At 34.2% G+C, this 18,100-nt stretch overlaps 1 protein-coding gene across 2 annotated transcripts; it reads right to left on the bottom strand.

Moving 5' to 3' along the window:
• Positions 1-1,881: 1,881 nt before the first annotated feature.
• emilin3a (elastin microfibril interfacer 3a) lies at positions 1,882-17,203 on the bottom strand. Of its 2 annotated transcripts, XM_083553759.1 has the most exons (5): positions 17,099-17,203; positions 5,486-5,653; positions 4,992-5,111; positions 4,100-4,785; positions 1,882-3,925 (listed from the first exon to the last, which is right to left on the bottom strand). In XM_083553759.1, the coding sequence occupies exons 2-5, from the start codon at positions 5,632-5,634 to the stop codon at positions 1,992-1,994; spliced, it is 2,889 nt and encodes a 962-aa protein (XP_083409885.1). In that variant the 5' UTR covers positions 5,635-5,653; positions 17,099-17,203; the 3' UTR covers positions 1,882-1,991. The 2 variants fall into 2 exon arrangements, with proteins under 2 accessions (XP_083409885.1, XP_083409884.1); XM_083553758.1 differs by lacking the exon at positions 17,099-17,203 and having other exon boundaries at positions 5,486-5,747.
• Positions 17,204-18,100: the final 897 nt, after the last annotated feature.

Below are 18,100 nucleotides of genomic sequence, written 5' to 3'. Positions count from 1 at the left end.
TATTAAAGTCTCCTTTCTTGATCATACAAGACCACAGGCAATTCTGCAGACCGCACAATTTTCAATGTTTAATAAAAGCCTAGTGGACCAATATTACCATCTATTGGAGTTCATTTTACAATATGCTTGCAATTATTTCGGAAAATGCTTAAATACTGTAAAATGGTGCTATGCCCCATTATTATGATGGACTGTTGTGCAGATTCATTATGTACTACACTACTTTGCACATTCAAAATGAATTAAGAATTAGTGTACTGTTCTTTATATGAAAGTGTAAGCTTGATTAGCTGGAGTAAACACAAAAGATTGAGGAAAAGCAGTAAGCAGTTGCTTCTCTGAAGTCAAGACTGATGTTCTTATTGACCTGTTACAGAAACATCTGTGTGTGCTCCAGAACACCAACCTGTGAAACCGTTTTGCTATTATTGAGGTAATCTCACTACTTGATTAACTAATCTTTTGTATTTCGTTAGTATCTTCTGTCTGCTAATTATGACTGTTAAACAAAGAAAGATGTAGTTTTTCCCTCCACCTGGCCTCTGAATGTTTATCATTTTTTTAGGAGGAAATGACTACATACTGAAATCTCTTTTAATTCATCTTTGTCCGGTAGAAACTAATATTTCTAGAAACTTAAATGTTTTTGTTCATGACATCACACTCTGAAAAAGACTGTATAGAATGGCCAGAAGCTTTTTCTCTATAGGTTTACCAACACCAAGCTGTTGTTGTTTTTTTGGTACCATGTTTGTTTGAAATAATTTCATTAGAATTCGTCTCATGTTGGCCCAGTGGTCTAATAGATCAAGCATAAGCTGTTGCTGCTGAAAATGTGGGTTTGTCTCCCATCAGGGTCAACATTAAGCTATTGTTTTAAGAAATCGCACTTTAGGTCGAAAGAGCACCAAGATCTTTCCCTTTGCATGTGGGTCTTTAATACTGCTTGTTATGCCTATTAGGCTTGCACAACTGAAAAGATGCATTAGCAGTTATCTGTGATCCAGTGCACAGCACCAGTTTTGGGTCTTGCGACATGCAGATTCACTGAGCAACAGATAATATTTATTCCATTTATTTGTTATCTGCTTCTCCTGTATAAATGGAAACATTTCCTCCCACCATCTTCCTTGAAATAAACATTTACTGCCAGTTACTTATTTATATACCTATCTTGTGTTATGTTTGTTTTGGCTCAACCTGTAGCTGACTATTATCAGGTTCAGGTAACCATGTAAATTAAGTCCTTGGGGTCCCTAATGCAAGAACAAGATTGTGGTCTTTTTCATGTACACAAGGATTCTTAGATATTTTCATATTTGTATTGTACTGAGTTATTTGTCTTGCTATCATTTTGAAATGAATCAGTCAAACTGTCCAGTGATGTTTTCAGTATGGTGTACTAGAACACTGCAGTAAATTGAGAAAATGAAAGTATAAAATGTATACAAGTTTCCACCAACAGCTGTACTTTTCTAATCAATTCCTTATTTATTTCCTTGTTTTAGTAACACCACATGTGCTATGAATATCTAACAAGATGTTTCCATAGTCATTTTCATGTTATTCTAAAACATTGCATTATTTCATTTTAAATTTAAAATACTTTATGTTTCAATATAAAAACTTTTTTTTAAACAACTTTAGTATTTATAAAAATGACAGTATAAAAAGCGAAGAAAAAAGTCGAAGGACATTGTAGACAAACATTAATGTTCAGTGTCAAGCATTACAGACTTCACAGAAACAAAATGGACCATAAAATTTCAATCAGTACAAAAAGTATAAACAGTATAAACAGTATGTATATATATATATATATATATATATATATATATATATATATATATATATATATATATATATATATATATATATATATATATTCCAAGAACTTAATTTAGTAAAAATTATTTAAATATGCATCTTAGCCTTTGTGTAGCATTTAAATATATTTCCCTATATTATGGAGATTTACAGAACTTTTTATCTTACACCTCTGTGGGATCTATAAACTGGTCACCTCTAGGTTTATGTGGTTGGGGTTCAACAGTGTGTTGTTTTTCCCATAGCTGAGTTACTGGCATGTATTGATTCTCTGTTAACCCAGATGCCTTAGTGCAGTTTTTTATGCCATCTCTAAGCGCAGATAGCTGGAGGGAATGACTGACAAGAGTACTGTTGACCTGGGAAAAATATCCATCTGAATGTTTCTCTAGTTCTCCCCGGATCACCTCCAAGTCTTCAGACAGCTGTGACAAGCCACCACACTGACCTTCTACTAGGGCCACACGTCCCCCTACATCAGTCACCTCTTTCTGGACTCCCAGAGCAGTTGAGCGACAGGTTTGGAGCTCAGAAGCCAGTCTGCGTCGTAGATTCTGCAACTCGCCTTTCAGACGAGTTAGCCTCCTCTCCCCAGCACCCAACATAGAGGCCTGCCGTCCAACTAATTGCACCACACCCTTAACCTGCTGTGCGAGCCTTTCCTCTCGCTCTTGCCAGGTAAGGTTAGTTTGTCCAACTTCGTTCACCACTTTCCCAAATGATTCTTTTAGTCCACAAAGAGTGTGATTTACAGAGTGCATGCTTACTTTTAGCAGGGTTACCTCACCTTGAAGTTCCGTGTCTTCTTCTCTCTCAGTCAGCTGCATGAGGAATGCATTTAAAGTGGCATTCAAATGGTCTAGTCTTTCTGTCTGTGCATTGAGCTGCCCATTTATTTTTTCATGTGTTTTCTTGTCTTTCTCGTCAACAGTTTTTACTGCTGCAGCATATCCTGTAAGGACTGGTTGTTGAGCACAAGACGAACTGCAGACAAGTTCAAGGGATTTAATCTGCTTCTGAATAAGGTCAAGATCCACCTCTACCCTGTCTTTGAGGGACTTGACTTCTGTGTCTAAAGTGGTGACTGTAAGACCTTTAAACAGAACTGGAGAAGTAGTATTACTCAGTTCCTCAATGGCAGCCAACAAGCGAATTTCAAGCTCCTTACCCTTTTTCTCTAGCCAGTCATCTGGGATTCTAGCTGTTCTTCCACCAAAACTTCTTTGTTGCTTCTCTGTTGTATTCAGAAGTGACTCCACATAGGCCAGTCTACCTTCTATCATGCCTTCTACATGGTCCTTGTGGCCACCTAATACAGCTGCAAGGTGCACCTGGGACTGGTTTAAGCCATCCGTTGACTGCTCTAGAAGAACCAGCCTTTCAGTCATACTAGACATTGCCATGCAGCAAGCATCTTCAGGTTCTAGAGATTGGAGCTCAGCATAAATGGTTGCAAGCTCCGTTTTTATGGCAGTCATGCTACCATTCACGACCTGCTCTAGCTGTTCCTGCCCATCTGTTAGATGTTTCTTGCACTGGAGCTGTACCTCCATTACCCGATCCTCACAGCGCTGCTCTGCAGTGTCCACACGCTTGTCAAACTCTCCTAGGACCGCTCCTCCTACCTTACTAAACTTGGTTTCCAAAAGTGCCTCCAGGGCTTGTTTAGAGTCTGTGAAATTCACTGCCTCACCAGATAACCTTTGCAGGACATCTTCATGGTCCAGTACTGCTTTTTTTAACTCGATAAGATCTGTGTTCTTAGCCAGTACCTCAGCATGCAGCTCTGCCACCTTTTCAGCCAACTCGCCCAGGTTTGGGAACTGACCTATGGCATCTGATCCCTCTAAATCTGGTGCTCCCCCAGGCAGGTCTCCAAAACCAATAGTCATATCCTGAGATGCAGCAGCTATGGGAGCTGGAGCTGCAGAAAGAAGGGTAGAGATCATGCGGTTTGCATCTTCTCGAAGTGAGGCACGTAGGTGGTCTTCTAAGCCAGTCACTTTAGCATGAAGTGTCTCAAGACCAAGAGAAATTCGTTGCACATCTTCTTCCATCTGATTTAAACGTTCAACTCTGACACTGTTCTCTTCAACAGCTGTGGTGTAGAAATGCAGAGAAATTGTTAAAAAAAAAAATAGTCAAATATGAATCTAATCTAGGATAAAGTAACAAATAATGACCTGTCACACCTTGAAACTACAGAATTTAAATATTTTATTTGTTGTTTAAAAACATATATGTTAAAGTGTTAAAAAAAACTTAATCTCACCCTGATTTGGTTCACTGTCACCTGAAGATGCCTGGGTTTCAGGAACTGGCTTTGTCTCTGCATGTGAAATTGATTGTTGGTGATCTGCAATGGAATCCTGGTAGTTTGTTACTGGTCCCTGATCCTCTAAAATGTGATCAATTACAGAATCTTGATCTCCGGTTAAAGGATTGTCGTCTTCCAACACTGTATCTGGATGATCTGTTTCAGGCACCTGATATGTCTCATATGAACTATCTGGATAAGATGGTGCAGCATTAGGGCCTGGATATTCATCCATTGTGTTTGAGGGGGGAATGTGTTGATTCCAGAGGTTTCTGTTATAGATGGAATGAAATGGAGGCATTGGACCTTTGCTGAAAGAAACTCGCTCTTCATTGGCATTTACTGGTCTATTATAAGATGGTATATGTCCTTTGAAGGCAGGCATTGGGCCCTTGAAAGGTGGCATAGAACCTTTGTAAGAAGATATAGGACCTTTCATTGCTGGCTGTGGACCTTTATGAGATGGCATAGGACCTTTGTAAGATGGCACATAACCCTTAAAAGGGGGCATTGCTTTCATTCCATAAGCGGTGGGTCCAATGTTACAGCCAACGCCAGTGAAGCCAGGACAGCAGCGCCACTCTAACTCAGTCATTGTCTTGTGTGCAACTTTAAACATTGGCTTGTAAAACATCCGGTACCTTTGAAAGTAGGTGTGATATTTTAATGTAAGAACATGTATTTTTAATATGTTAAATATAATATAAATAAATGAATGAATGGATTTTCTATTTATTTATTTATTTATTTATTTATTTATTTTTTTTTTTTTTCCAGGCAAGTAAAGTGACCAATAGTCATCTTTGTGGTATCTAATAAAAAAATGTATAATTGTGCAATCACTTACCTTAGTCCTGGACACTTTTTACCCCAACCACATTTTTTGTACTCTGCCTTCACATAAGGAGCTGCACCATTCTGAACAGTGTAAGAAACACTCTTTTCCACTACATATGCACAATGGTTTCTATAAGAAAAAAAGCAGGAGAATTAAAGCAAAACAGAATAAAATGGTATCACGTAAAAATGTCTATCTATTTCCAATATAAAAATAGGTTATACGTGAAAATAAAAATAATGCAATTTAATTGCTAACAAATGTAAAAAAAAAAAAAAAAAAGGAATAATGAATCTTTACCATATATATATATATATATATATATATATATATATATATATATATATATATATATATATATATATATATATATATATTTATATTTACTGTATAACATTAGAATTAGATACTTCTGTTCTATATTACTAGTTACAAATTAAAGTATATTATATTATACAAGGAATACACAACTTACATTGTGTCTATAAATTGATAATACTCACTTGTGTCTAGCAGTGGGTTTTCCAGAGTTGGCTCCTGACTTGTAAAGGCTGAACCGATTGGGTGTGGGCTGGAAAGCCATGTAAGCATTTGCAGCAGCTATGCTAGCACTCAAAAAAATGAGTGGTCTCAAGAAATCTAGCCACAGCATCTTCAGAAAAGTGATAAAGCTAAAGAAAGTCAAATAACCACAAGGATGTTCAGGATCGTCCAACTGGTATGCAGTATGTCAAATGCCCATTTGTACTCAGGGTGTGCTGAAGGCTTCTGTGGTCTGGGTACAAACCTTTCCAACCACTAATAAAGGACTATGTATCCTAATTTACATAGTCCCACCCATAAATATACAACATTTAACATACAAAAGTGTGGCTTTTTTTTTAAAACACACACACACACACACACACACACACACACACACACACACACACACACACACACACACACACACACACACACACACTTAATAATTTTTATTTTGTTACTTTCATTCTTGGTTTTACTTTTATTGAACTTAACTTTAACCACACTGCTGTGGGAAAAAAGTGTATGCTTGTAGCTAGACAGAGAAAGGTACTGAAAAGACAGGAAACAGAAGAGTGTATAGCTATTAGCATCTTTAAAAGGGTAGTAAAGACAATATGACAAAAATAGGAGTAGCTGATAGATAATTTCCAAATAATGTAATTGGTGTAGGAAAAAAATTAAGAAGAAATAAACAAATTTGGTGTGTGTATATATATATATATATATATATATATATATATATATATATATATATATATATATATATATATATATATATATATATAAATAAATAAAATTAACATAGTGAATATTTTGTCTTTTCCAACTACATTATGCAATGGAATCTGTTGTTGTTTTATTATATAGTTATACAGTCTGGCATAAAAGCATATACTGACACATTATATACTGAATAAATAAGCTTGATGTCTTGTTAATAAGTCCATTTTGAATGCATTTAATACTCATTCGCTAATAAGACTAAAACTGTGATAATGAAACCCAAATTATTTAGACAGGCGTATTCTTTATGTTGTGAATAATATGTTAGCATGAGCCAGCTGGAATGTGTTAATTATTGACAGAAAGTAAAATATAATTGTAAAAAATAACTTTTTTTGCGAACATTACATGTAAGCTTAGCTGTTCTTAGTTTAGTTGTTGTTTTCTTTGTGGTGTGTTTGTGGTAAACTGTGAATTCTTGGGCCACATCTGGAAGTGACCGCTCAGACTGCTCAAGCACACGTTTAGTGTACACCACACCTTAATAACACCCCCCATCCTACCAACCCCCATGCCCTCATTAAACCAGCAGGCTTAAACACAACCCACATCTTTGTTTAGTTCCTAACGCAAGACTAATTTGTAGACAGGGTTCACTTTGTTTCCAAGACCTTTACTGCTACTGATGCAATGGATTTCTAAAACAGTTTCTATTTTGACTACACTTCACATAGTGAAATGCAGACCTTTCATTCATACACTTGGATAAATAGAAAGTGTAATGTTTTTAAATAGAAATAAAAAAAGAAAAATTGGCACTATAATGGGTAATTTCAGATACTGTATATGCCCTTGTAAATGGATATGTTCAATGAGTTTAGACTGTAGTGTTTATAGTTTAACTGTATGAAGTAACATTAATAAATGTATGAGCAGTATCTAAATATCAGATGACTTGAATAATTTATTTTTACCCCACTTTACAAATGAATACACATTAGCAAAGATTCTTCAGTTTTTCATTTATTAAATTAGCATCTCAAGGCATTTGGAACAGTTGTTGCAGTTTTGTTGCTAACATCAAATTGTTTCAGCACTCTGGTTCTGCTCACACTCACCAGTTCACAGCTATGGTACACAATTTTTTTGTCTCTCTTTCATTCCCTGCCACCTCCACCCAGGAAATGCATAATACAGCAACTGTTCAGGGCGATAATCACCTGCCCAGAAGAAAGGTAGGCTTTATTTCAGTGGTGGGCACAACCCATGTCCTTCAAATAGCTCCATGTCTAAATAGGGTGAGGTTCAATTTTCCTCCCCCTGACTACAATATGATCCTTGTAGAAAATGCAGCTAGTAAAATATGTAGTACATGTATGTATGTATGTATGTATGTATGTATGTATGTATGTATGTATGTATGTATGTATGTATGCATGTATGCATGTATGTATGTATGTATGTATGTATGTATGTATGTATGTATGTATGCATGTATGTATGTATGTATGTATGTATGTATGTATGTATGTATGTATGTATGTATGTATTGGTTCCAGCATGAGTGCTCACATCTGTTAGACTGTTAGGCTTGTGAAATGTTCCTAAATATGTTCTTTTATTCTTCTTTCTTTTCTTTGTGTGCTCATTGTTTCCCCCACAACTCTGTTTGTACATGACACAGACTGTCCACATTCCCCCACTAACTGCAAGGTTCCTAAAGTCAGCTTTGTGTTTGTCTTAGCAGAGCTGAAGTGTTTGGTGTGGAGTGTGACTGAAACTATTTGTCAGGATTTAATTCAGGCTGCAATCCTAAAGCAAAAATGGACCATTGGTATGACCATTCCAAGATAAATATAAATATGAAAATAAAGCCTAAAATATATTCCATAGCCTAAAATATATATTTAAAAAAAATATTTTAACACGTGAAAATTGGTATAATGTACAGTGCATGTTTAAAACTAAATAGGTAAAGACATCAACATGTTTTCTTAAACATCAAAATCAAAATGTTATTTGTCAACCTCTATGACAGTGTATCCATATTGTTTTCTACACTAAAACCATTTTTCTTTTACATTTGATCTATAATAGCCTTTGAAACCCGAAAGATAAAACAATTAAACATACAAAAAGAAACACTTTCCTGTAAATTATCTATACAAAACATTAAAGAAAAACTAATGCTTTTCATTACTCATTATTAATATATAAAGGTAACTGATTTTAAACTATTATTTTACAAGCTATTGTTTTAGACTCATAGGTACTCTGTTATTAAAAATAATTCAGGGTAAACTGTGACAACTTTTATTAAAAGAGGTGACAAGAGGAACCATATTACAGAATAGAAAATGGCTACATCTGCTTAGTGTTTATCGAAATTCTCAGTATTTTCTCAGTCCAGTATTTTAACATATATTTATCATGATGTTGCCAGATAGAAAGTGAATCATGTCCATGTCATGGCTGTGCATTTGCATCAGCTGCAGCATCTATTATATAAAGCAATGTGAATAAACAACTTTTGATTCTTGATCTTTGTTAACAGCTGGCCCATTCAAAGGCCAGACTGTAACTGTAACCAACAGAGGTTATTTAACTTCTCCTTGGGATGTGCAATGAAAGATTCCTTATACAATCAATTTATAAAGTCATTTTTGGGTTTAATGGAAGTATTGCCTAATCTGATTTTATTTCTCAGTCATGAAAGATTAAACTAAATCTTTCTTAATCTTTTGATTAAATTAATGTCATGAGGAAGAAACCTTCAAAAGAAACAGTCCTTAAAGAAAACTCATCCGATTCTGGTTGATAGTGTGATTACGAATAATTACCCATCTGCAGCTGTATACTATAAAGTCTAACAGTGTCGAGAATGATGAAAAGATCTTCAGAATAAGCATGAAAGTCTTTTTTTATTTAGACTTTTTAGCTTTTAGTTCTGGTATTAAAGTGATGTTGTTTGCTGCATAATGATAAAGACTTGAGCTTATACTGTTGTCAGTAAATGCAATCTGATCATCTACAGCAATTTTTAGGGTATCAGGAAGTTGAATAAGAAGGAATAGGAAATATGAATATGCTAATCAATATGCTTTATTTGTGAAGATGAATGCAAACAAATTTATTTGTAAATTATTTGCTGGAGCATTTGCACAATTAATCTGGTATAATAAAAATCCCTGACTTTTGGTAAATTGTTTGCATCCTACTGTGTGTAAATTTTAGCATAACTGTAAAAGACTAATGCAAACATCAGTTGTTTAGCTCATATAATTTGCATTGTCTATTAAATACTAAAGTTGTATTTATAACTTTAAAATTTAAATTGCTTATTCATTTACATTCAAAACATTTAACAGATGCAGGTCAGGTTAGCACCAAATGTGCAGAACTACAACAAGCTTCAGTCACTCCATAGCACCTGACCACAACACTCTCTACATCACTTTACTGTTTGCATCTGAATCATATACATTTAATAAACATAAGACTTTTCCATGTTATGTATGTAGCTTCCCTGTGTGATGTGCTTGGTGTCCATGATCATCTGGGTACAATGTAGATCAATATTTATAGCAAAATCTTTTGCTGATGCACATGTAACATGTAACTGACACACTTTAGTTACTACATATTCAGAAAGCTTACTTCTAGTTTACTTCTGGCTGTCTTGCCACAAATAAGTAGGAGAAAGTTACTTAGCATTTAGCATCTAACATCCTTTATACACATTTCTTATACCACAGCTGGTGTTTCTTATCTGGTTTTGCTAAAACTTTACATGTCTTTGACTCTGTAAGCTAAAAACATGTTCATAAATAATTATACACAGAGGTAGCATCTTCTGCATCAATCATCTATTTCGCTGCTCAATCATTTTATTTAAAAAATTCAAGTTACATTTTTATATATATATATATATATATATATATATATATATATATATATATATATATATATATATATATATATATATATATATATATATATATATAAAATAAGCAAATGTGAAATAATGTGCTGTAACACTTTTTGCATGTAGTTTAAATGTAACTTTTATAGAGTTTTATAGTTGTTTTTGTTTTATAGAGTAGCAAAGTCAAAATCAGAGTGTAGGGGATGGAGACAGGGGTGTTAGGGATGGAGATGTGCTGCCAATTCTGAAAGAGAAGCCAGAGAATAAGATTTACATAACAAATAACTGTGATGCCTGACTCCATTATCACAAAAATACAATAATAATTCTCTCAGGTAATCGGTACTTAATGGGGTGAAACTCAGTTCATCCTGAACATATTTGGATTAGAACTTTCCATACACTTACTTTCTTCATTCTACTTTGCATTTATTTTCCAATTAAAAATATCAATTGTTACAGATGTAGATTACCGACATAATGCGGTGAATGCTCAAACACGATGCCCCTGCTATCTATAAGTTCATTGAAAATGAATTGATAAAATAACACACACATTATTCCACTAGAGCATCAACCAACCTAGAATAGACCATCTGTGCTCTGCCCCACCTCTCTGCGCCCTCAGTGTCTCTACTGCAGCATCCAGTATTACACACTTTAAACCAAATTATATTATTTTGATGTTGCTTCTGTTTTGCACATCTATATATATTTGTACTATTTTTACTAATACTTTATCATAATCTAATATATTTTCTCATATCTTTTCTTATTTTTCTTTATTTTCTCATATTTTATATTTATAGTCCCTTTTTCTAATGCACAATTTTCTGAGCAGCCGATAAGGTTTACATTTCACTGAAGGTTTTCTTTAAATAGCCAATTTGATATATATTGAAATATATCTACATTGATTTTTTAATGAAACCCACAACACAATTAAACAGTTAAACACTTGACAGGGGCCTATATATTTTAAGACTCCATTACAAATGCGGGACAGATCGCTTTTTGTTAATTTTGTGAAGACCATGAGATTTGAATTGCTGGAACTTTAAACAGTGATATTGCACACCCCATAAACTGCTCTAAGGGGGCTTGTTAACATCACACGGGAGGACAACTTTAAAATACTAATCAAAATGCTAATAGTCTGACAATTCCCAACTGGGATTTAACCTTAATTTCATCAAGTATTCACAGAAAGTGGTCCTATGACATATTGTGACTAGCTTCAATTAGGCAATTAGGTTTTTATTCTCTGCTGTCTTCTCTGTCTGGTTATAGCATTTAAGCAAATAATTTGTAATCCTATTTTGCAGTGTGAAGGGCAGCTGTTCTAATCCCGTGAATTTGCCAATCTTACTGAGCCAAATATTCACCAAGGGAATGAAGTCCTCTCATTACACACAATAATGTTTTAATAAAAAAAAAGAGCTGTATTTTCCCATCATAGGGGAAAGATTACAAAGATGTGATCTGATGTGACACATACTAGCTAAGATTTGGAATGCATAGTCTATACAATAACTTTCTGAGTGTGTTTTATCCTTATTTTAGCAAAAGCAGTCATGGGTTCTTTACATCTTCAACAAATCCTAGAAGATGCCACATACATCCAATTAAAAGATTTAAAGTGAATGCACATGGAGTTCTCTGAAGGCCGTTTTTAAAGTTCAACTTCTAACAGTCTTGCTCTGCAATCAATACCACTCTAGAATACCACTCTAGAAGATGAGGAATTTTTTAGCTGTGGGACTCAATAGCATTGTGTAATAATATAAGTGCTTTTCCATAGATCATATGTAATATCCCATGATAATATTTGTGTTTGCTGGAGGAAAGGAGTTATAAAGAAAAGCCAAAGGGATTGATTAGTAAAAACTTAAGCCTCTAATATGTTCTTAGTTGCTGCTTTGATTTTTGATAGATGACACTACTCTTTCTGATTACAGATGACCTTAAATATATTTAGACTAGGACTGTCAAAATTAATGATGCAAATTCATTTTAACGCACAAACAATGAAGCGTGCTTTTTTCAGACCTTTTTTTAATACAATAAATAAACAAAAAAGAGAAATTAAAAACCTTCGATGCAACAAACATGTATTAACAACACCCTTTCTTCGCTCAGATATAAAGAAAATAAGTGAAATCCACCGGAAAATAATTCTTAATTACTAAAACTTTGTTTTACTGATGCACCAAGTCTCAAATCAAGCACCAAAATCCGCCATGATACAAACATCCCACAAGCAAAAACGTTCTTGTGGAAACAGCCAAAGTTCCGTTTGGTGTCCTGATGATTTACATAATTTAAAACAACTTAATTACTTTCAAACATTTACAAGTGTATTTTTATGAGCTGCCCTGTCATCTTAAAATGTAAACAGGCTTGTGTGGGTAAATTGCTTAGTGCAAAGAAAGAGAGTTAATGAGAGCCTGGTATTTCTATGTTTCTTTTTTCATGTGTCTATTTAAATACAAATAAGTTATTTAAAAAACACCTATGACCCATGAAACATGTGTAGTCTTCTTTTTCTTTTGGCTGCTCTCATTAAGGGTTGGTTCTGTGACATATTGCGACTAGCTTTAGCTAGACAATTAGGTTTTTATTCTCTGCTGCTTCTCTGTCTGGTTATAGCTATATATATATATATATATATATATATATATATATATATATATATATATATATATATATATATATATAAAAGCAAAAAAACAAACTCAGAACACCTCAAGCACTAAAACTGATGTTAAATAAGTAACGCCAGGGGGCGCCTGAAAAACTGAATTCTCTATGAACAAAATCATCCTGATTCTCACATTCTGCATTTCCAGAGCTCACAGGTGACTCTTTAAGTATTAAAGTACTTGCACCAAATATGTCCTTAGCCTGTACAAAAACAAAAATATAGCAAAACTCGTGAAATTTCAAATGTTTATGCTATATCATAATGTTAGAATCACTGGCTTCAGAACAAGACATATTTGCTTTTGTTTGCTTCTTGGCACAACACAGAATTTTGCTACATTTGGCCACAACTGCCACAGTCTTTGGATTATTCATGTACCTAAATATATGAAAAATCTTAAAAACAAATAAAGGTCTTACCAAGTAAAACAACTCAGTTCTAAATAAAAATGAAAGTGTTTGTTCTTTATTTATACCAGTTTCAACCTTGCACATCAATACTCAAACATGTATCGAATTATGTAGTAAAAAAAAAAAAACATGTGAAACAATTCTTTAAAGTAGTCACCTTTTGCCTAAATAACAGTTTTGCGTTCTCTCAGGCAGCCTCAAGGTATTCACCTGGAATGGTTTTCCAACAATCTGGAGGATTTCACAGAAGAGTTGAAACCTTGTTGGCAGGTTTTCCTTCACTCTCTGGACAAACTCATACCAAATCATGCCAACTGGATTTAGATCAGGTAATTCCACACCATCACTCCTATTTGGACAAATAGCTCTTACTTTACCTAGAAGTGTGGTTTGGTCCATTGTCCTGTTAGAAAACAAATTACTGTATGATCCAACTAATTGCAATCCAGATAAGATGGCATGTCACTGCAAAATTATGTGGTAGCCATTCTGGTTGTGTGCTCTCAATTTTGATTAAATCACCAACAATATCACAGCAAGGCACCTCCAAACCATCACACCTCCTTCTTCATGCTTCATCCTCTGTGTGTCTAACAAACAATGGGGAGAACCAAAAATCTTAAAAATCCAAAAAAATCTTGTCTTTCTTGGCCCAAGCAAATCTCTTCTAATTGTTGTTTTACAGAACATAAAGGCCTGAATTCTGACTGGTCTCCTTTGAACAGTGGATGTTGAAATATGTCTGCCTCTTGAACGCAAAAAAGCATTTATGTAAAAAGCATTTATGTTTCTGAGGCTGAAAATTCTTTAAAATGTATCCTCTGCAGCAGAGGTAGCTCTTAATCTTCCTTTTTCTGTGATGATACTTGGAAATTTTTGTGAGATATTTTGGATTGGACCTTCATTTCTTAAAGTAATGATAGACTGTATTTTCTCTTTACTTAACTGAGTATTTCTTGCCATAATATGGATTTGTACAGTAATGTATTAGCTCTGATAGGGCTATTGACTATGTACTCACCCTTTCCTCTGCACAAGAAATTGATGTCCATGGCACTTTAAGAAGGCAAGAAATGTCTAAATAATCTCGTCACAAGACATGTGTGAATTGAAAACCATTTTGGTGGTAACCTTGTGAACCTGATGAGGGAATGCGGTTAGTTTTTCAAGCTGTAATCAAATCTAAATGTAGCTACTTTGGACAATTGAAATTATAAAACATATTCTGGGTTGTTTAACACTTTTTTGTTCACTACACAATTCCACACGTTCTTTCATAGTTTTTATGTATGTATTAATGCACAATGTTGAAAATGATAAAAAAAAAGAAAAGAAAACCCCTAAAGGAGAAGGTGTGTCCAAACTTCTGACTGCATATTGTGTGTGTGTATATTTATCATTTTGCCTCTGGTCTACATTCACCATTTTTTTAGTTCATGTACCCACAAAACATAACATTTTGTTCTGGAAAAATATTTTGATATATGTTGTTAAAGGTTTAAGTGTAGCTGTTTTTTCCTCATCATTCCTTGTTTAACATTTTGTCAAAAACTTATGTCAAGTAAATGATTTGTTGTTTGTTGTTCTATACTTTAGTAGAAATAAGCAAAAAGACATTTCTGATTAAATCATGAAGTAGTTTTTTTTATTCACTAGACTACAAGTTATATTACATAGAGAAATCAAAAAGATTTGGACTTTACCAGAATCAACTAAAAAGCAGTAATTGTATGTATAGTAATTGTATGTATGTATTGTAATGCTGAAATGCCATTATATCTACAATAATGAAATAAAAACAAATCACCAATAACAATCATTAAAAGAAATGTTTAATGATGAGAAAAGAAATGCTTTACAAACTAATAATACGTTTGTCTAAGATGTTCTTATTACGTGTCTTTGCTTAGAGAAAAACAGAGCTTGGTAATTTCACAGCCCCTGCTTTCATGACAAAATTGTGTTTGCTATCTTGCAGCTACTGCGCCGATGTGTCAAGCTTGTGATTCTCATTCCGCACACTGTAAATAGATGTAAATTAAATCGATGCATATCTGATTTCATATGCAGGAATAGACAGACAGCTTTAATATGAGTATGGAGAGAAAGTGTCAGCAATCTTACTGGGTACTTATTGGATAAATTAAGGGCATTCTTCCTAACTGATAAGGACTATTGCTGTTTTATGAGCTGTTCTGCCCTGCTATTCAAAGTATAATGGGACCCATTTAACTGACCAAATCTTACAGTGGAAGCATGTTTTTTCCATGTGTAAGATGCTTGTATGTGAGCTGGCTCTTACAATAAGCTCCTTGTACAATCAGCAACAACAAATCTTAATTCTTCTTTAAAATGTGAATGGAAAACCCTACCCACCTGACCACAGCATTTCACTAAGGAAAATAAAATTATTTAACTTGCCTGGCAGTAATTTAAACCTCATTTAATAAGATCAGGAAATCCGTAAGCACAGGTTAAATAAACGGTTGTTTATTTCTATGAGCCATACTTTCACTTGGCCTTGTTTAAAAAAATATCAATTATATGTTTTTAACCTGTTTATTGCACATGATGTTGAAATGCTGCACTCTAGTGTACAACATAGTTAAAGAAAAATCACATAGTACCATGCTCCAAAACCCATGATCTTTTACTTAAGTTTCTGAATACAGTATGCAACTTTTTATACTAAACTTAGTTTTCAAAAATTGTATGGAGTTTCTACAGAGCCAAATAAATCCAGGTGTGATATTATTTATACATGTAAAAAAACAACAACAATTGTTTAGTTTTAATAGTGATATCTCTCCATACACAATATTGTGTCTCACAAGTATAAAAAGATAAAACTGACATCCTGTGGTTCTCTTTTAAAGAATTTCCGCATTAACATTAATAAAAATGTTTACTAGAGCTCTTTAATATTAAAAAGTTAATGTTAGTTTACTTGATAAAAGGCAGAAATCTATTAGAAATATTGTGAAAGAATGTTTGCTGTTAATGTTAGGAAATATGTAAACACTGATATAACTGCGGGATGACCTATGACACCGATCCAAATGTGTTCTCATGTTGGCGTTTTATGTGTTGCATGGGTTGATGAGACACAAGCTACAAAACAGCCCATAGGCCACAGTAGTATGATATCATGATCATGAAATATGACTTAATATGTTTTTCCTTAGAGATGTGTACTTGTGCTCTGTGTGAAGACACTGTGCTATTCTTCTTTGCGTGCCTGTGAGCTTTTCTCCTATTGTTTTCAGCTATCCTGTGCTGTTTTGAGGAGAGTGACTTAAATAAATGTGCACACAAACAGCTTTGTGTGTCTCAGGTAGGTGTTGTTTGACAGAGGAAGAAAAGATTGAAGGTGGGAATTAGCAATGACTAATGCTAGCGGTAATGAGTTTGAAAAGCAAACCAAATAAAATGTATGTAAGAAAGGGAGTAAGTTCCCTTTCAATAAAACAATGCTATGTATTCAGAATCGCTATACAGAGCGTGTGAATTAGCAAGGCAGTGCACAAGCCTTGTTTCACTTCCATTTACAGCAATATATTTTGCCACAGTAATAAATCAATAAATAGAGAGAACCTATTTATGGGTCCAGATTACTTACTATTATAATAGTTCTTGTTATTATTTGGTAGTTACTAAATAATATGCATTTATATGGGTAACTGAATAATAAGATAAGACTGGTACTACTATTACTGTCATTATTATTCATCTTGAGATTTGGAGCTTATTTCAGAAAAAACATTGCAAGCACCAGGCCTCCATACCTTCACACCTAAGGGCAATTTAGAGTCAATAATTCACTTACCAGGTGGAAACCAGTGAATCCAAAGAAAATGCACAGGGACACGGGGAGAACGTGAAAATCCTCACAGTGACCCAAGCTCATGATTAAAACAGGGAGCCTCAAGCTGTAAAGGAGCAAAGCATGCTGCATGGTCACTATTTTTGTTATTGTTTTTTTCTTTAGCTATTATTATTATAATGACAGCTGGTGTTTAAAGCTAGAAAGCATATCATTATTATAGTAGCTATCACTATTTATTTTCACCCGTTGTTTTGTTTTTTATCTCATTATCATGACTGTGAAAAATATAACAATGTTTTACTTAATAAATCAGTTTGACTGTTTATTTCCTCCATGCTCTTCTCTACCTGTAGTGTTTTTCCCCCCACTTGTGTGTTTAATTAGTTTAATTACACACTATAGTGAGATGTGTGTGACATGTCAAGAGGGTGGCTTTTCAGAAGAACTGTTTGGCTGAATTCAAAATAGCTCAGAAGTTATAAGCACCGGTGAAATCTAATCAATAAAATGATTTATTTTATAGTTAATATAAGACTACTACTATTATAACTTTTAAATGTATGCAGGAGGTAGATTTGTAAGCTGTTGTGAATATTTATTCTTAATAAATGCCTATTTTTTTTTTCATTTTCTCGTTTGTTAACTTGTGATCTTGCCAGGGTATTTGTCAGGGGCATTACCTGTTGGCATTGCTTGACTAATTGTTTTATTGTCCACAGTCATGCTACTGAGCCAATATCCCAGTGTTTGTAGTTAATTCAAGCGAACAACAAATGTATGTCATATAGACATGTCACATATTCGGCAGGTTATACACCATAATGTATAGGAAAGTGTTCAGGATATGTATAAATGTCTGCATGTCCTTTGTGGCTTCAGTTGCTCGCAGAAGGAGGTGTTTGGCTCTGATTGACGTCGCTGTCACCTGTGCAGAAAGGGGCGTGGTCAAAGTGCCAGCGTTTTCATTGGCATGCTGAAATTTCTCCTCACGCTCACTCGCGC

The sequence above is a fragment of the Silurus aristotelis genome (assembly GCF_946808225.1).
Source record: "Silurus aristotelis genome assembly, chromosome: 11".
In the NCBI taxonomy this organism is placed as follows: Eukaryota; Metazoa; Chordata; class Actinopteri; order Siluriformes; family Siluridae; genus Silurus; species Silurus aristotelis.
Note: the sequence above shows the minus strand (reverse complement) of the source record. Positions and strands in the feature narration are given on the sequence as shown.

Bases quoted from the DNA above. Each gene is read 5' to 3' on its own strand.
- emilin3a (XM_083553759.1), bottom strand. From the start codon at position 5,634: ATGCTGTGGCTAGATTTCTTGAGACCACTCATTTTTTTGAGTGCTAGC. The intron at 4,786-4,991 runs GTAAGTGATTGC...CTACTTTCAAAG, and splicing joins AAAAAGTGTCCAGGACTAAG to GTACCGGATGTTTTACAAGC. The intron at 3,926-4,099 runs GTGAGATTAAGT...TCTACACCACAG, and splicing joins TGACAGTGAACCAAATCAGG to CTGTTGAAGAGAACAGTGTC.